The sequence below is a fragment of the Corylus avellana genome, chromosome ca5, assembly GCF_901000735.1.
Source record: "Corylus avellana chromosome ca5, CavTom2PMs-1.0".
NCBI lineage: Eukaryota > Viridiplantae > Streptophyta > Magnoliopsida > Fagales > Betulaceae > Corylus > Corylus avellana.
In genome coordinates, this window is record NC_081545.1 from 30,275,875 (window position 1) to 30,289,858 (window position 13,984).

A 13,984-nucleotide genomic window follows, 5' to 3' on the forward strand; every position below is an offset into this window, starting at 1 on the left:
CCCAGAACACGCAGAGATGGCCCTCAACGGTCATATATCATATATGCCGTACATTTATTATTATCTTTATTGTCGTTCTTATAAAAATCCTCTCATTGATAAATGAAGATTATTGATAATAAATCGTGAAACAGAAATATATATACAAGTAAGGAATAATTTCAGACATATATATATATATATATATATATATATATATGACTCACTTAAGATTATTTAAAAAAAAAAAAACATGAAAGTAGGGCTCTTAAATTTGAATTCATAATTCACTTTTATTTAAAAAATATATATATTCAAATCCCAAAAATTTTTTATTCATTTATTTTCTTCTTAATCGATTTAGAGGAAAACTTTGCTCTTTGTATAAGGATTTGAAAAGATTGCTTATTTCTTTAAAATATATTCTATAATTAATGATATGTTTTCTTTTTTAGATTGCCCAAATAAATGAAAGTTCCAAAAAATGAAAGTAGGTCTCTTAAATTTGAATTCACATTTTCTCAAACTATAATTCACTTTTGTTCTGAGCAGAAATTGGTGGGCAAGCAATTATGTTGGAAGGTAATGCTAAGCAGGTAGTAGATGCAATCAACTCTATGGATGATAACTAGAGCATGTTTGGTCATCTTGTAGATATTTGAGTTGGTCTTTGTAAGCTCCCATGATGGCAATGTGGTTTTGTAACCCGGGCAGCCAACTGCGCTGTTTATGGTCTAGCTAGGGTGGTTACCAAGTGTGTCATGGATAGGATGTGGAGGGATGAAACTTCAGCTTGTATCGGTGATATTGTTTTAATTGACCATTCCGCTTCATCTAGTGATTAATGAAAAGCAAATTTTATTAAAAAAAAAAATCACTTTTGTTGTTATTCATTTAATGATAGAGTTCTCTTTCTAATAGGGTTGGATGAAAATTTTGTTCTTTGCCTAAAGGCATTTGAAAATAATGCTTACTTCATTAAAATATGTATCATTTATGTACTTTTTCCCATTAGTTTTTAGAGCATTTGCCCTCTTAACCTCTCTCTAAGGGAGAGTCGAGTCCTTAGTCTTCCCCTCTTCTCTAGACATGTTCGAGAAAAATAAAAAAGTATCATCCGAAAAAGAGAAGTGTTAACTGTTATACATCTATCTCTTGCTTATTTTTTACACATCTTTTTTGCAAATCTACCTTTGAATCTAGGAGATCTACATATGATTTTATATATTCAACGGTGAATTTTCTCATCTCTTATATAAAGATGGACAAGAAATAAGTAAAATATGGAATATGCATAATACCGATGTGCATGGGGGAAACCATTTCACTTGCATAGATAAGCAAACTTGGACAATTTATAAATAACCATATTTATAAGCACATTCCTTATAAAAGCCTTCTCAAAAACAATCTAAAAGAACTCAAGCATTAAGCGCAATCAATATATAACCAGCTCTTTTAATTTTGATACACAATTAAGCTCCTACGTAATTAATACACTTATTATACATATAATAATTGATCAATTGTTATAATAATAATAATTAACACACTTATTATAATTGATCAGTTTTTACAAAGGTAAGCATCCAACCCTTTTGACATCTTGACTGCAAAGTCCACATAGTGTTCGGGATCAGGGACACTTCCATTTGCCTTCTCAAATTCCACGGTCCACTCTGCAGAGCTAATGCCCGTATGCACTCTGATAACCTGAAGTTTTGCCTTAAAACTCTTGTAAAATCTCAAAACATCCCCTTGAACGACATTAAAAGTGATCGTCATATCTTCTTCATCAACATCTTCGATTTTCACCTTTGCTGTCATGGGACTCCCTGGCACAACAATAAATTCACCAAAAAAAAAAAAACACACCATTAATAACATAAAATAAGTAAAACAGAGCATGGTGTATATATAATTTGTCTCACCGAGGTCATATTTCCAATGTGTCAGACAGCCAGGCCTGATCGAGTCTCCTTCCAGCAACTGAAAGCTTTTGACGTTTTTGGGGAACATTTGCACCAAATGGTGCATTTTGTTCCTAAAGAAGCCATAGAACTTTTCTGCTGGTGAATTTATCTCCACCTGTGCCTCGAGCCTGGCAATCTCAGCCATTGCTTAAGCTACCAAACTAAATATTGGACAAATTAAATATGTATATTGTGATGTGGGTGATGAGATTAAATCTCTAGCTAGCTAATCGATTTTATAGTGAATAGGGGTGTGTTTCAAGGTTTACAGAATATTCTCAAGTGGGTGTGTTATGGTTTGTGACATGGCTTATTGGGACCTCAATTGTTGTGCATGTCACTTTCTCTAAGATACGTATCTAGGCTTAAATCTCAATATGCATAAATTTTAGAAAAACTATCTTTAAAGTTTCGGAATTTTGTTTATGTTATAGATAAGTTTTTCATAGTTAGTGGATTGGTTTTGGGTATGGAATGTAATACGTTGTCTGTGACGCTTGTAATCTCATAGCTTTGGTTATGATTTTTTGTAAGAGCTTTATATTCATGATAATTTCTATGAATGAAACTTATATGAATTCCCTTCTAAAAAACTAAAATAAAATAAGTTCTCCATGTTTTAAATTTGACAACTAACAAAGACGCCATTCCATCACATATTTTTAGCCAATCTTTAATCTAAACTTTCCATTTGTCATATTGTCTATGTCAGACTAATAAAAACGATTCCTGTCTATCTAAATAATCAACTTGCCATGTAGGCAACTATGCCAAATAATAATAAAATATAGGAAAAGCCAAAAAAAGCCAAAAGAGAAAAGAAAAAGGAAAAGGATAGAAAACCATCCTATCAACACCTTTCACCCCCACATAGGGAGCAATAGTAGTGAGGATCCACTTGTGCACACCTTTGTGGGGGTGTAGCCATCCTCATCGACCCCTATTTAACACACACACACACATATATATATATATATAAATTTTGATGGTCACCAAATACAATGTTCTAGGAGTAAATTGTTCAAATAGAAAATAAAAAGAGACCAAAATAATACCTATATTAAATTCCAATGGTAATCTGTGAAATTTTCTAAAATTTTTAACAAAATTTGTAACAAAATGTAATATCAATAAGAGTATATATTATTCAAATTAAAAATATGGGTTAAATTCACTTTATCTCCTGAAGTTTTAGGAATTTTTCAATTCGAACCTCAATGTTTAAAAATTGGTAATGTACTCCCCTAATGTTTTAAAATTTTTTAATTCAAACATTCCGTTACAAATTTTCATCAAATTATACGAAAATTTATAAAATTACGTAATTACCCTCAATTTGAATTGAATTTTTTTGAAATATTAGGGGAGTACATTGCCAATTTTTAAACACTGGGGTTCAAATTGAAAAACTGAATGAATTTAACCCGAAAAATATAAAACCGAATGAGACACGTGGAAGTACAATATGCTATTGTTTCTTGAGTGGGTTTTGGTTATTGGGCTTGGTTGGAATTTCTGTTGGGCTTGGGATTGTTGAACAATCGCACACTCCCTCACTCGCTCTCCCAATTGTTTCTTCAAACCCTAACGTCCACTCTCCCGCCCTGGCCCCTCCCTCTTTTCGGTTAATATATAATCTGCAATTTAAATTCAGAAACTTCTTTCATTTCTTTTCTTTTTCTTTTTGGCAGGGTTTATTTGGTTATTTATTTTTTTTACTTGTGGGGTAGTTATGGCCGTTGATTCTGGAATCTGAGAGCTCCGAAATGGCCAAACTGTTTGGTTCGGGTGTAAAACCAACCAGTTTCGAGGGTGGAATCGATGAGCTTGAGCGTCTTCCTTTGACGCTACGGCGGAAATTGTTACGGGCGGATAAACGGAGTTCGGGTTCGGGTGATCCTAAACCCGGCGTTGTTGAGAATGGAAGTGAAAGAAAGTCTATGTAAGCTCTGGCATTTTAATTTATTTGTTTTTGAACTTTAATATTAATTGCAATCGTTTAATTTGTGGAGTTATTGCTAGAAGCTTCAATTTTTAACGACATGCAGATCACATATTGATGTGGTAGTAAAAGAAGAAGATGGACACTGTTTTTCATCGCAGGTAATTTAGCATCGAGGAATGAATTCTATTTTCTATTTATTTTCTCCCTTTTAGTTTTTGATTCTAAAGTGCTTGATTATCGATTATGAGTCATTTTTCAAACCTTGTGTATTTTGAGCCTATATTTATGGTGCTATATACCTTTTCATTTAAGTTTTGCTGAATATAATGAACTTTTAATGAGTTTCGCTAAATGAGAGATGCATTTTGGGTGCTATAAGATTTTATTTATTTATTTATTTTTATTATTTTGTAATGACAAATAATCGTTCCCAATTCTTTATTTTATGATCTTTTGTATCTTGCTATATGCTTTTGAGACCTTTAATTTTGTTTGCATTTTGATTGAAATTTACTAAGATTCTTCCAGTAATGGTTAAATTTGTGGGGTTAGGTACTTTGGTTTGGGAGATTTGAAGGGTAGAACATGATTGTGGCATCTGGAAAACTTGAAAAATATATCATAGTCAAGGTTATAGAAATTGGTATGGTGCCAAATAAAAGCGTGAAACTGCAGGAGTGATTGTGTTTACTTTGGTTGGAAAAGCTCTTGAGCAAAATTAGCGAAGATTATGCAAGTGTGAGATGGACAGGAAGAATTTTATATTGGCGAATATACATTCGCTAACTTGGCTACTCAGAGTTTTAGAAGTATTTTCAAAATGAACTTAGAAATTTTCAATCAAAGACGGTTTACTCCATTGATGAAAATTAACCTTTTAGGTTCTTTTCTTTTCTTTTCCCCCCATTGGTAATGGATGATTCCGTTAGGTTTGTAACAGTAGAGCTTAGTTATTTGTGAAGGTCCTACTTTTTTCTGGAGGAAGGATGAAAATCAAGTTAGATTATTGAAACAAGTAATAGAGATATCATTAAAAGTATAAGACGTCCTCAGGTACACAAGAAGTATATAAGAGAAAACACCTAATAGTCTGAGCAACTAGTAAAAAGAATAGATTGATAAATATTTAAGAGTTAAGAGGAGGATTTATCACTAGTTTCTGTTTAGATAATTTACAAAGTCAGAGGCAATGGAGAGACATGGTCATCAGAAAGAGTGGATACCAGGTCACTTGAGTAATCAGATTTATTAAACTGCAGAGAAAATTGTATAAGACATCTATAAGTCTCGGTAAATCATTCAAAAAGGCAGTTAGGAATTAAGCAGCTGATGAATTGAGGAATTAAGATATCTAGGGATGAATTCATTATGAGAAGTTTGAGTTTTGTACCCATTGTCTCCTACATGTGGGTCCTGTCTTGTTTCCTTTTCTCTTTTAGTTGATAGAATATACTTGTTCTGCAGGGTGTTCTCTCTTTCCTTTCTACTTGCTCTGCTAGACAAGGAGATCAACCATCGTCGAAGGGACAAAATGATGATTGTAAAGATCCCAAGGCAGTTACTTCTGTAGATCCATGCTGTAGGATTTCAGTAGGCTCTCCAATTGATCAGTGTTTTCAAAGTGCCACTTGCCAAAAATGTAAGGATATGCCTGGAGATTGCAACTGCCAAGGCACTCAAGTAAAAGGACATGCTTGTTCTGAGCAGATAATATGTAGTGGAGTTAACACTGATGTTGCTGGACAAGAGAAACTCAATGTGAATGTTTGCACTTTGCACGAAGGTCAGACACTGCCTGTGGTTCCTGCCAAAGTTAAGGTTGAGTATTTTGACAACTTGATGAATTCATCAAGTAATGGTATAAATGGCTTTGCTGGTGCTGGTGTGTCAGCAGTTACAGTGAAAAATGAGATCCCCAGTGACTTTGCTGATGATGATCTTGATCACATTGTACTGAAACAGCGGCGAAAGATGCTGCTATCAAGGTGACCTTTTGTTTTTAGTTTTTAACCCTTTTTCTTTGCATGGGTTATGATGGGTCCTTTTCATCAATATGTCTGCTTTTCTTAACACTCTGTTTTCAATATCATGTCGAACAAACAACACAGGAATATTTACAACACACACACACACACACACACACACACATATATGTATAATGTATGTATGTATGTGGCTGCATATATATGTATGTGAGGTATAACTTACTGAATTTGGTCTTCTTATGTCATTTTTGTAGGAAACTGTTGGAGTTGGCAAAACCAGTTGAAAAGGTAATCTATTTTCTTGTTATTTGATTGGTAGAAGATATTATAGTAATTCTTGATAGGTACAAGGGTATTCTTGCAGTGTAGTATATTTGTCATCTATAATTCAATTTAATGGTGAAACCATGTTGATGTGACATGTCACTTTCTAAGTAAAGATAATCAACATATCAAAAATTAAAGAAAAAAAAAAAAGTTTTATTCCTTTGTCGTCCCCTTCTTTCATATCCAAGCCACAAATTGAAGGGGCCTCTCCAAGGTGGACTGGTGGTAGGCAATCCACTCTCAATTCTGTTTCTTTCCCCCATTTTTGTTGAGTTTCTTACTCAATGATTGAAATATGAGAAGGCCTGAATTTCTTGATGAACCCTTGCTTATTAAGCAGAGTCTGATGCCATGCTTTGAGGTGGAGGTGTAAATTATGCATAGACGGTTGATGCAAGCCTATCATATGTGGGATGCATGCTTGTTGGGCACTTGTAGGATGACACCTGGATCCTTACGTCTGACACCTACTTGGGCACTTGTGGTGTATTGGTGGGTGCCAAATAGCAAATTTTTGGTTATGGTACTCTGGATTTGTTTTGTTTGCCAAAAAAGATGGAAACTTAGAAGAAGAAAGAAGTTTGGGAAAGAAATGTTGAAAATTTCGAAGATTTAGAGATTCACTAATATCTTTACAATCTTTAAAATATGTTTTACTTATACCAATTAATTGATTTTTTATTTAAGGGAATATTACAAATATTCACTGAATTATTTGCAGATTTCTATTAAGGAGTTAGGAGTAGGAGTCTCAAGTTTATCCTTTTTTTCTTCAAGCCTTGAAGGGTACTGAGATTATTTTAAAGTATATTTGGAAGGCTTTAGCACCTTCAAGAGTAGCCTTTTTTGCTTGGAAAGCAACTAATCATAAAATTAGCTGGATGATGGACTAACATCCCTTTCATTAGGACATGTTTTGGACTTCTTTTGTTCCTTGTTTTGTTTATGTTTATCTTCTTTCTTTCTTTTTTTTTTAATTATTTTCTTCTTTTTCCTTGTCAGTTATATCATCTCTTGTATAAATCTGGTACACAAGTGGTCTCCCTTGGTGTTCTTTTACTGAATTAATTTATTAGAAAAAAAAAACTACTAAATTATGCACTTTTGTTACAAAATCTGTTTTAAAATGATTAGTTTGCCTTTTAATTCTGCAAATTCTTCCACAAACCAAAGTATCTTAACACATGATTCTATGCTGTAGCTTGTAGTGCATAAAATTTATTCATATCTATAACTCATAAATGCAGTAAATTGTTGTGTTCCTGCTTTGAGCTTGGGAAAAATTTTGTTCCCAGAAGAGGAAAATATAACAAAGGGTGTTTGAGATATTTCATATAACAAAAGGTCATTATGGAATTCATCTTTGACCCCAGTCAGTCTATAATCTTTCTGCTGCAGTTGAGAAAGAGTTCTCGCTCAGTGTGAACATGGCTCAGAAGGCAGAGAAGGACTATAACTCTATGTTGCTGGTTACAATCAGTATGGTTGAGTGGTATGACTTGGTTCAAAATAATTTGGACGTCCAAAAAAAGAAAAAGAGAATAAGGATTATACTATCTAACATCTGTTTTGACTTCTTGTATTGGAGTTGATGCTTATGTTATTTATATATGTATGCTTGCATTTACTCTTTCCTTGTTGGTTTATATTTTCTTTCTGTTTTCCATGTGATGCACGTTGGGAAAAATGAGGTTTGTGAATATAGCATTACTCTTTAATGGCTTGTTGTTGCTGCTAACTTTATATTACACAGGGTAGTTCTGGAGGGTTGTCAGAAATTCTTATGCAACAGTGTGCTGAGAAAGGAAATGACGCAGCTTTTCTTGTTGATGGAGACTTGGTGTCTGGAAATCAGCTTTGTGATAATCCTCAAAGAAATGCTTCTGTTTTCTGCAGAACTCCAGTACCTGCTTCATCAGAAGATATTATTGCAGAATCTTCTGTAACTAATCAATGTTCACATGAATTAACTCAATCACGTGATGGTATCAAAATTCATGCAAGCAACAAAAACCGTGTATCTGAGAGAATGGATGTGGAGCCAAAATCATGCGAGGGACAAGATTATGTTCCCGCAAACACAAGTAGTGCGCATACCTCAACTTTATCAACATTTTTCAAGGTCAAGGTTGAACCTAAGGATGACAATAATTTCCACAACCTTGACAGGAATGCTATCCGTAGCTTTTCCTTTAGCAAACTGCGATTGAAGAGTGAATTGGAAGTCTCCGATCCACCAGATGGAGATGAGTTAGACCATATACGACTGCGAGATCGGATGAAGATGCCTACAATGTTAGAGGATTCTGAACTAAAGATAGCTAGGAACATTGGATGCTTGAAGAAAAGTGTTCCATCTGAAATTCGATGCAGCCTTATTGCTTCGGAGTCTGCTGAAACAATACGTGTCAACCGTCCACGGAAGAGGAGAAAGACAGCCACGTAGTTTCTATTTTGGATTTATACATATAGATTATGTTTTCTTTTTTCCAGCCTTATGCCACTTTTCTTAGCATTCTCTGCTTACTAAATTTTTTGCAGAGATTCAGTTGAAACAGCCCTGGAGGAAGATGCTCCTGGACTCCTGAAGGTATAATGTCCATGTTATTGTTGCAGTTCCTGTGACATTTGGATCAAGTTTTCATGGAAATGCCAATTGGCAGGTATTGATTGACAAAGGGGTGTCAGTTGATGAAATTAAGCTCTATGGGGAGATGGAGTGTGATGAAGCTCTTGATGAGTCTTTTAGTGAAGAAAGCTTTGAAGAGCTTGAAGATTTGATATCAAAGGTTGGCAACATTTCTGAGATTTAGATGTATTTCTCTTGCCTTTGCATTGTTATAACAATATCACAAGGCTTTCTTTTACTTTTGTGGTTTCTGTGCTTTTCAACAGTATGGATAAACCATTCAGAAAAGGATTTGTTGAAATCACTTAAGATTAGTGTGCAAAGTTGAGCGATGAAATAGTGAGCAGTTGGAAACAGAATTTGGTTGAAAGAAAAGAATTGGCATGAATATGCAGATTTTTGAGAAACAGAATATCCTGTTGAAACTGATTTATCTTGTCAATTTTATATCCTGTTCAAACTGATTTATGGGAAAAATGTAGTTTATAGCTTGTTTTCATTTGTAATGAAGTAAATGCAAAATTTTCTGGAATCAACTAAATGAAGTTGAAAGAAAATTTGGGAGTGGCAGTCTCTAATTGTTGTTAGATATTTCTATTTTGCCTCTATAGCAATTTAATAATATGTTGGATAATGGGGCGGACATCCTCCAGTTATTATGTCAATCATCATACTATCTGCTTTATAGTGGGTGGAAAGACAATTCTCAGCTTGCTAGACCTTGTAATGATTCATATCAAGGGTTTGCCTTACGTAAGTAATTTCAGCAAATTATTGGCGAAAAATAGGGATATATGTTGGATTTTCATTGAGGAATCAAGTTTCATTCTAGTTGTATCTATGGTATTCACATAATCTAGTACACTCCTATATTTTCCTTTGTTTTGTTAATTGTTACCTCTATTCTTTTTTTAACCCACCCCCCACCACTCTACTTTTATTGGCATGAATTGATAGATAGATGTAACTTGTTCGAGGTTAGGGTTCTTCAAAGTAGTAAAAGGGATACAAAGAGAAAGAGAGATGCTAGGTGTAGTGCATCTTTCGAGCTTCTCAATGACACAAGGTGGAGAGATTACTGTCGCTACAATCCTAACACTAGCCTTCTAGGCTCATACTCCAACCTTTTGACCAAAAGAGATCTAACCGAGTAGCTATATTTGTTGGACCCACACTAACTATATTTAACCTATTACCTTCTTTATAGGAATTTATGAACATAGAAGTCATCACAAAAAATTCTAACAGGAAACACTTGGTTATTTAAATCTAACGATAGTGAACAGAAAAAAGAAAATAAAGTAAAAAACTCAAATCTTGGTTCATGCTGTGTCAAAAAAAAAAAAAAAAACTATTTTGGTTACAAACGAACTATTACAATACTAATTGACCACATTATCTCCTACTTTTCTCTCATCCTAATCATGTAATCTACATTAAGAACAAATTTGAGAGAGTATATGTTGAGACAAAAGTAAACCGGTTTCTACATTCTAATGCTAATTTATTGATTGTTGCCTAATTCATTGAATATTTATCAAAGGGACTTTACAGTCTCATCTAGCATGTGGTGGCACAGAGCATAAAAACAAGTTTAGGCACTTCTCTTGGACAAAGCCTCTAAGAATCATAATGCTTTAATTGAAATTGGTCTTTCTTTTTTGAGTGAGCCATGCGGTGCATCACACCTTTCAGTATATTTGGTTTCTAATGTTAGTTTCTTAATTCGTGGGAACAGCTTTTCTCTCAGCGTGAATCCTTTCTAAAGTTTCCTTCTGCACGATGCACAAAGGGTGCAAGAGCTAATTATTGCTTGGCCTGTCTATTTTCACTTGTGGAACAGGTAATGAGTTTCTTGTAAACTGTTGATCTACAAAAGGTGGATGTGATACTTATTTTTGTCTATTAGCTGGATTCTATTTATATTTGATGATAAGTTATAGTATTATATCATTCTTATCATCATTCATTAGTCACTTTTTTCTCGTTTAATTCAAATTTTTTTTATAGACGCGGTATCTACAATTTCGAAAATGGCCTGCTGAATGGGGATGGTGCCGGGACCTCCAGTCATTTATATTTGTGTTCAAGAGACATAACAGGTGAGTGATTTTCAACATAATTGTTAGTATGTCGTCTGCTTGATCTACATTGCAGGTTCACAAGTTAATAGCTTGAGCTTTGGGAGTCAGGACTTATGTTTTTAACATGATATCAAAGCCTTATTCGTCTAAAAAATCATTGTTTAAGTCTCAATAACGTGAATTCTATTAGTTTCTTCTATTGTGCATGTGTAAGGCTTTCTGTTGGAACGGTATTATTTTGTTATTCAACATCATAATTGTTAGAATGGGGTGTATCTCATAATGTATAGAACGTATGTATTAAATTATTTGTAGAAAGTTTGGAATCATTTGGGTATATCGAAAAGGTTCATGAATTGTTTTATTCATAGGGGTGTACTGTGCAGTTTGTTTCAACAAGAATCACCAGGCACAATGGGATCATTTGCTTTCTGCTTATCCACATAAAAAAAAAAATGCATCTTTTTCATGTATTTTTTTAATAGTTCAACTTTTAAGGGTTACATTTAGTTGTTACTTCAAATTATATGATAATTATTTACGGTTGATGTCTTCAGTCCATCTTTTTGTCTACTTGTGTAATGTTGGCGTTTCTTGATTGCAGGATAGTGTTGGAACGTCCTGAATATGGCTATGCAACATACTTTTTTGAGATAATGGATTCCATGCCAATTGATTGGCAAATCAAGCGTTTGGTGACTGTAATGAAGCTTAATAGCTGTGGCAGGGTTTTGCTAATTGAGGACAAAGCATTAGTGGTAACCACTTTTAGTGCATATCTCTTGACATGACTGGTGTTATGGTTGGAAAAATTAACCTCACGCTTGGATCTTCTAGTTTTAAGTGGGTTTTAAGCACTTTTCTGTCGACAAAAAGTGATCGTGCCCTACTGCCCCAATTTGGTCGCTCCCTAGTGAAGTGGTTTTGGCAGAACCACTTCAAGTTTTCCAAAATTGTTTTTTGGTCAGAAGGAGACCTGACTTCTCTTTCAGCCAAACCACTTTTCTGCCCTCCTCACCTACCGTTTTTGGCATGAAATCTCACTCTCTCTTATCCACATTCATCTGAAACCCAACCCCCGCCCTCAAGAAGCCGTCAGGCCAGCACCCACCCACACACTCATGCTGCCATGCCACCCTCACCCCATACCCTTACAATCATAATGTATGGCAGTAGTAATAATAATATTAGTGATAATAATCATATAATTAGTACTGTAATCATAATTATAATTATAATTTTAACTTTGCTGATTACTGATCACAATTCTCTACCTGTTCAATAGCAATGCATTTTGAGTTACGTTATGGTGCTGTAATGATTTTCATGCTGTTTGCGTATGTGCCTCCTTTGCTGTTGTTTAATGGTCTGATGCCTGTGAATCTGTTGGTTAAAGGTGGGAGAAGACTTGAGTAAAGGAGAGGCTCAGGTGTTAATGGAATATGGTTGGGTACCAAATAGCGGCCTGGGAACAATGCTTCATTATTGTGACAGGGTTGTGCATGATAGGAAGAATGAGAAGGACAGCTCAGAGTGGAGATCAAAGATAGCAAAGTTGCTGATGGATGGTTACAACCGTGGGATTGTTGTTGCAACCAACGTAATGAAGGTTGAAGAATGCATGGGTTCTCAAAACCCAGAAGTAAAGTTGGAGTTTTAACCAGACAGATTATATCTTGTTTTGAAACGTGTAAATGCTTAAATAGAGGATACAATTATTGTGTTTGTTGGACAATAGATGACAGTTAGAAACTGATACAAAGGATATCACTATTTACTAATTTAAAGTTGTTTTTGTTTTACATGAATGCCTTCGATGTTGTCATTTCTTTTCCCAAATGTTCTGAACAATGCAGAGATGCATTCACACGCATTATATATTTAATTCTCGAGGAACTTTCTTTCCATTGATCGCTTAGCCGTCATAGTGTTTTGATTGTAAAACCATGTCAAGGGAAAGCCAATGGACGTGGGATGAAAATAAAGTGTTCGAGGATGCTCTTGCAAACTACTATGAATACATTGAAAAAGGGGAATGGGAGAAATTTGCTCCCTTGATTCCTACCAAAACCCCTTCTCAAATATGCATGCACTTCAAACTTCTGCTCGAGGACATCGAGTTAATCGAATCGGCGACAATGGTGATGAAGCTGCTCCCCTATCACACGAATGAGCACGTGAAGTGGGATGATTACGACGATGGTGGCAGCAATCTTAAAGAGGGAGAGGAGTCTTCTGTTGAGTTGATATTGCATGCATAATGCATTGGACGGGTTTTTGTAATTGCTAGTTCATATTGCATGACATGCATGTGCCAATTAACTAGCTAGAGACATATGCTATAAACGATGTAACTTTGCTTATCATGTTTCCCTAGCAATAAATAAATACATTTTTAGCAAGAATTGAATTGCTGTCTGTTCTAATAAAGATCGTTGCTCAATGCTAGATATGTCTAGGTAGCAATTAATCATTGTTTCCAATCACTATAATATGTCCGTTTTCTTAAAACCCAAATAGTTTTATTATCAATAACTTTGAAGTTGTTGCTAATATTTGGGCAGGAAATTTTTTTTTGGCATGGGATGTCACTTTTTACTCTTAGTGTCAACTATAATGTTGTCTCTAAATTCTAATGGGGTTGTAAAATTAATTTTAAATAACCTTGGAGATGTAATAGCGATATTTCGAGTTAATTGTCAATTAATTAATTTTAAAAGCATTATAAATAAGGAAACAGTAGTAATTATGCTGTCTCATGGTTGGACTTTGGCATGCAGGTTTTGAGCAGAACTTTGTGGGTTGGGCTCAAAATAGGCAGCGGGCACTAACTCTGGATTATGTATGACATCATGTGCTCATCTATCTGTGGGCCGGATTCAAACCAAAAAAAAAAAAAGGAATCAATGATGTAATGTCATAGGTGACATTGCATACGTGTACATATCAGATTTAGCAAATGTTTTCTCGTCTCTTTCCTTCGGAAAATAATTTTAAGTAGCTGATTTTCTTCAATTAAAAAAATTAAAAAAAAAAAAGTAGTTTTTTTCTTCAGCAAATTA

At 34.5% G+C, this 13,984-nt stretch overlaps 2 protein-coding genes across 4 annotated transcripts; one reads left to right on the plus strand and one right to left on the minus strand.

Annotated features, from left to right (window-relative positions):
* Window positions 1-1,443: 1,443 nt before the first annotated feature.
* On the minus strand, window positions 1,444-2,123 carry LOC132180327 (MLP-like protein 34). Its single transcript, XM_059593120.1, has 2 exons — window positions 1,911-2,123; window positions 1,444-1,814 (listed from the first exon to the last, which is right to left on the minus strand). The coding sequence occupies exons 1-2, from the start codon at window positions 2,095-2,097 to the stop codon at window positions 1,546-1,548; spliced, it is 456 nt and encodes a 151-aa protein (XP_059449103.1). The 5' UTR covers window positions 2,098-2,123; the 3' UTR covers window positions 1,444-1,545.
* A 1,393-nt stretch (window positions 2,124-3,516) lies between these two features.
* LOC132181328 (uncharacterized) lies at window positions 3,517-12,724 on the plus strand. 3 transcript variants are annotated; one of them, XM_059594503.1, is made up of 12 exons: window positions 3,517-3,576; window positions 3,683-3,894; window positions 4,001-4,055; window positions 5,362-5,882; window positions 6,137-6,170; window positions 7,963-8,651; window positions 8,751-8,799; window positions 8,873-8,998; window positions 10,577-10,681; window positions 10,849-10,940; window positions 11,527-11,680; window positions 12,319-12,724. In XM_059594503.1, the coding sequence occupies exons 2-12, from the start codon at window positions 3,719-3,721 to the stop codon at window positions 12,580-12,582; spliced, it is 2,265 nt and encodes a 754-aa protein (XP_059450486.1). In that variant the 5' UTR covers window positions 3,517-3,576; window positions 3,683-3,718; the 3' UTR covers window positions 12,583-12,724. The 3 variants fall into 3 exon arrangements, with proteins under 3 accessions (XP_059450486.1, XP_059450487.1, XP_059450485.1); XM_059594504.1 differs by having other exon boundaries at window positions 3,519-3,894; window positions 5,362-5,680; window positions 5,792-5,882; XM_059594502.1 differs by having other exon boundaries at window positions 3,519-3,894.
* Window positions 12,725-13,984: the final 1,260 nt, after the last annotated feature.

What these genes read in the sequence shown, in the direction of transcription:
- LOC132180327 (XM_059593120.1), bottom strand. Translation starts at nt 2,097, where the DNA reads ATGGCTGAGATTGCCAGGCTCGAGGCACAGGTGGAGATAAATTCACCA. An exon ending in ACATTGGAAATATGACCTCG is followed by an intron (nt 1,815 to 1,910) that starts GTGAGACAAATT and finishes TTGTTGTGCCAG; the next exon opens with GGAGTCCCATGACAGCAAAG.
- LOC132181328 (XM_059594503.1), top strand. Translation starts at nt 3,719, where the DNA reads ATGGCCAAACTGTTTGGTTCGGGTGTAAAACCAACCAGTTTCGAGGGT. An exon ending in GACACTGTTTTTCATCGCAG is followed by an intron (nt 4,056 to 5,361) that starts GTAATTTAGCAT and finishes CTTGTTCTGCAG; the next exon opens with GGTGTTCTCTCTTTCCTTTC. An exon ending in TATTTTCACTTGTGGAACAG is followed by an intron (nt 10,682 to 10,848) that starts GTAATGAGTTTC and finishes TTTTTTTTATAG; the next exon opens with ACGCGGTATCTACAATTTCG.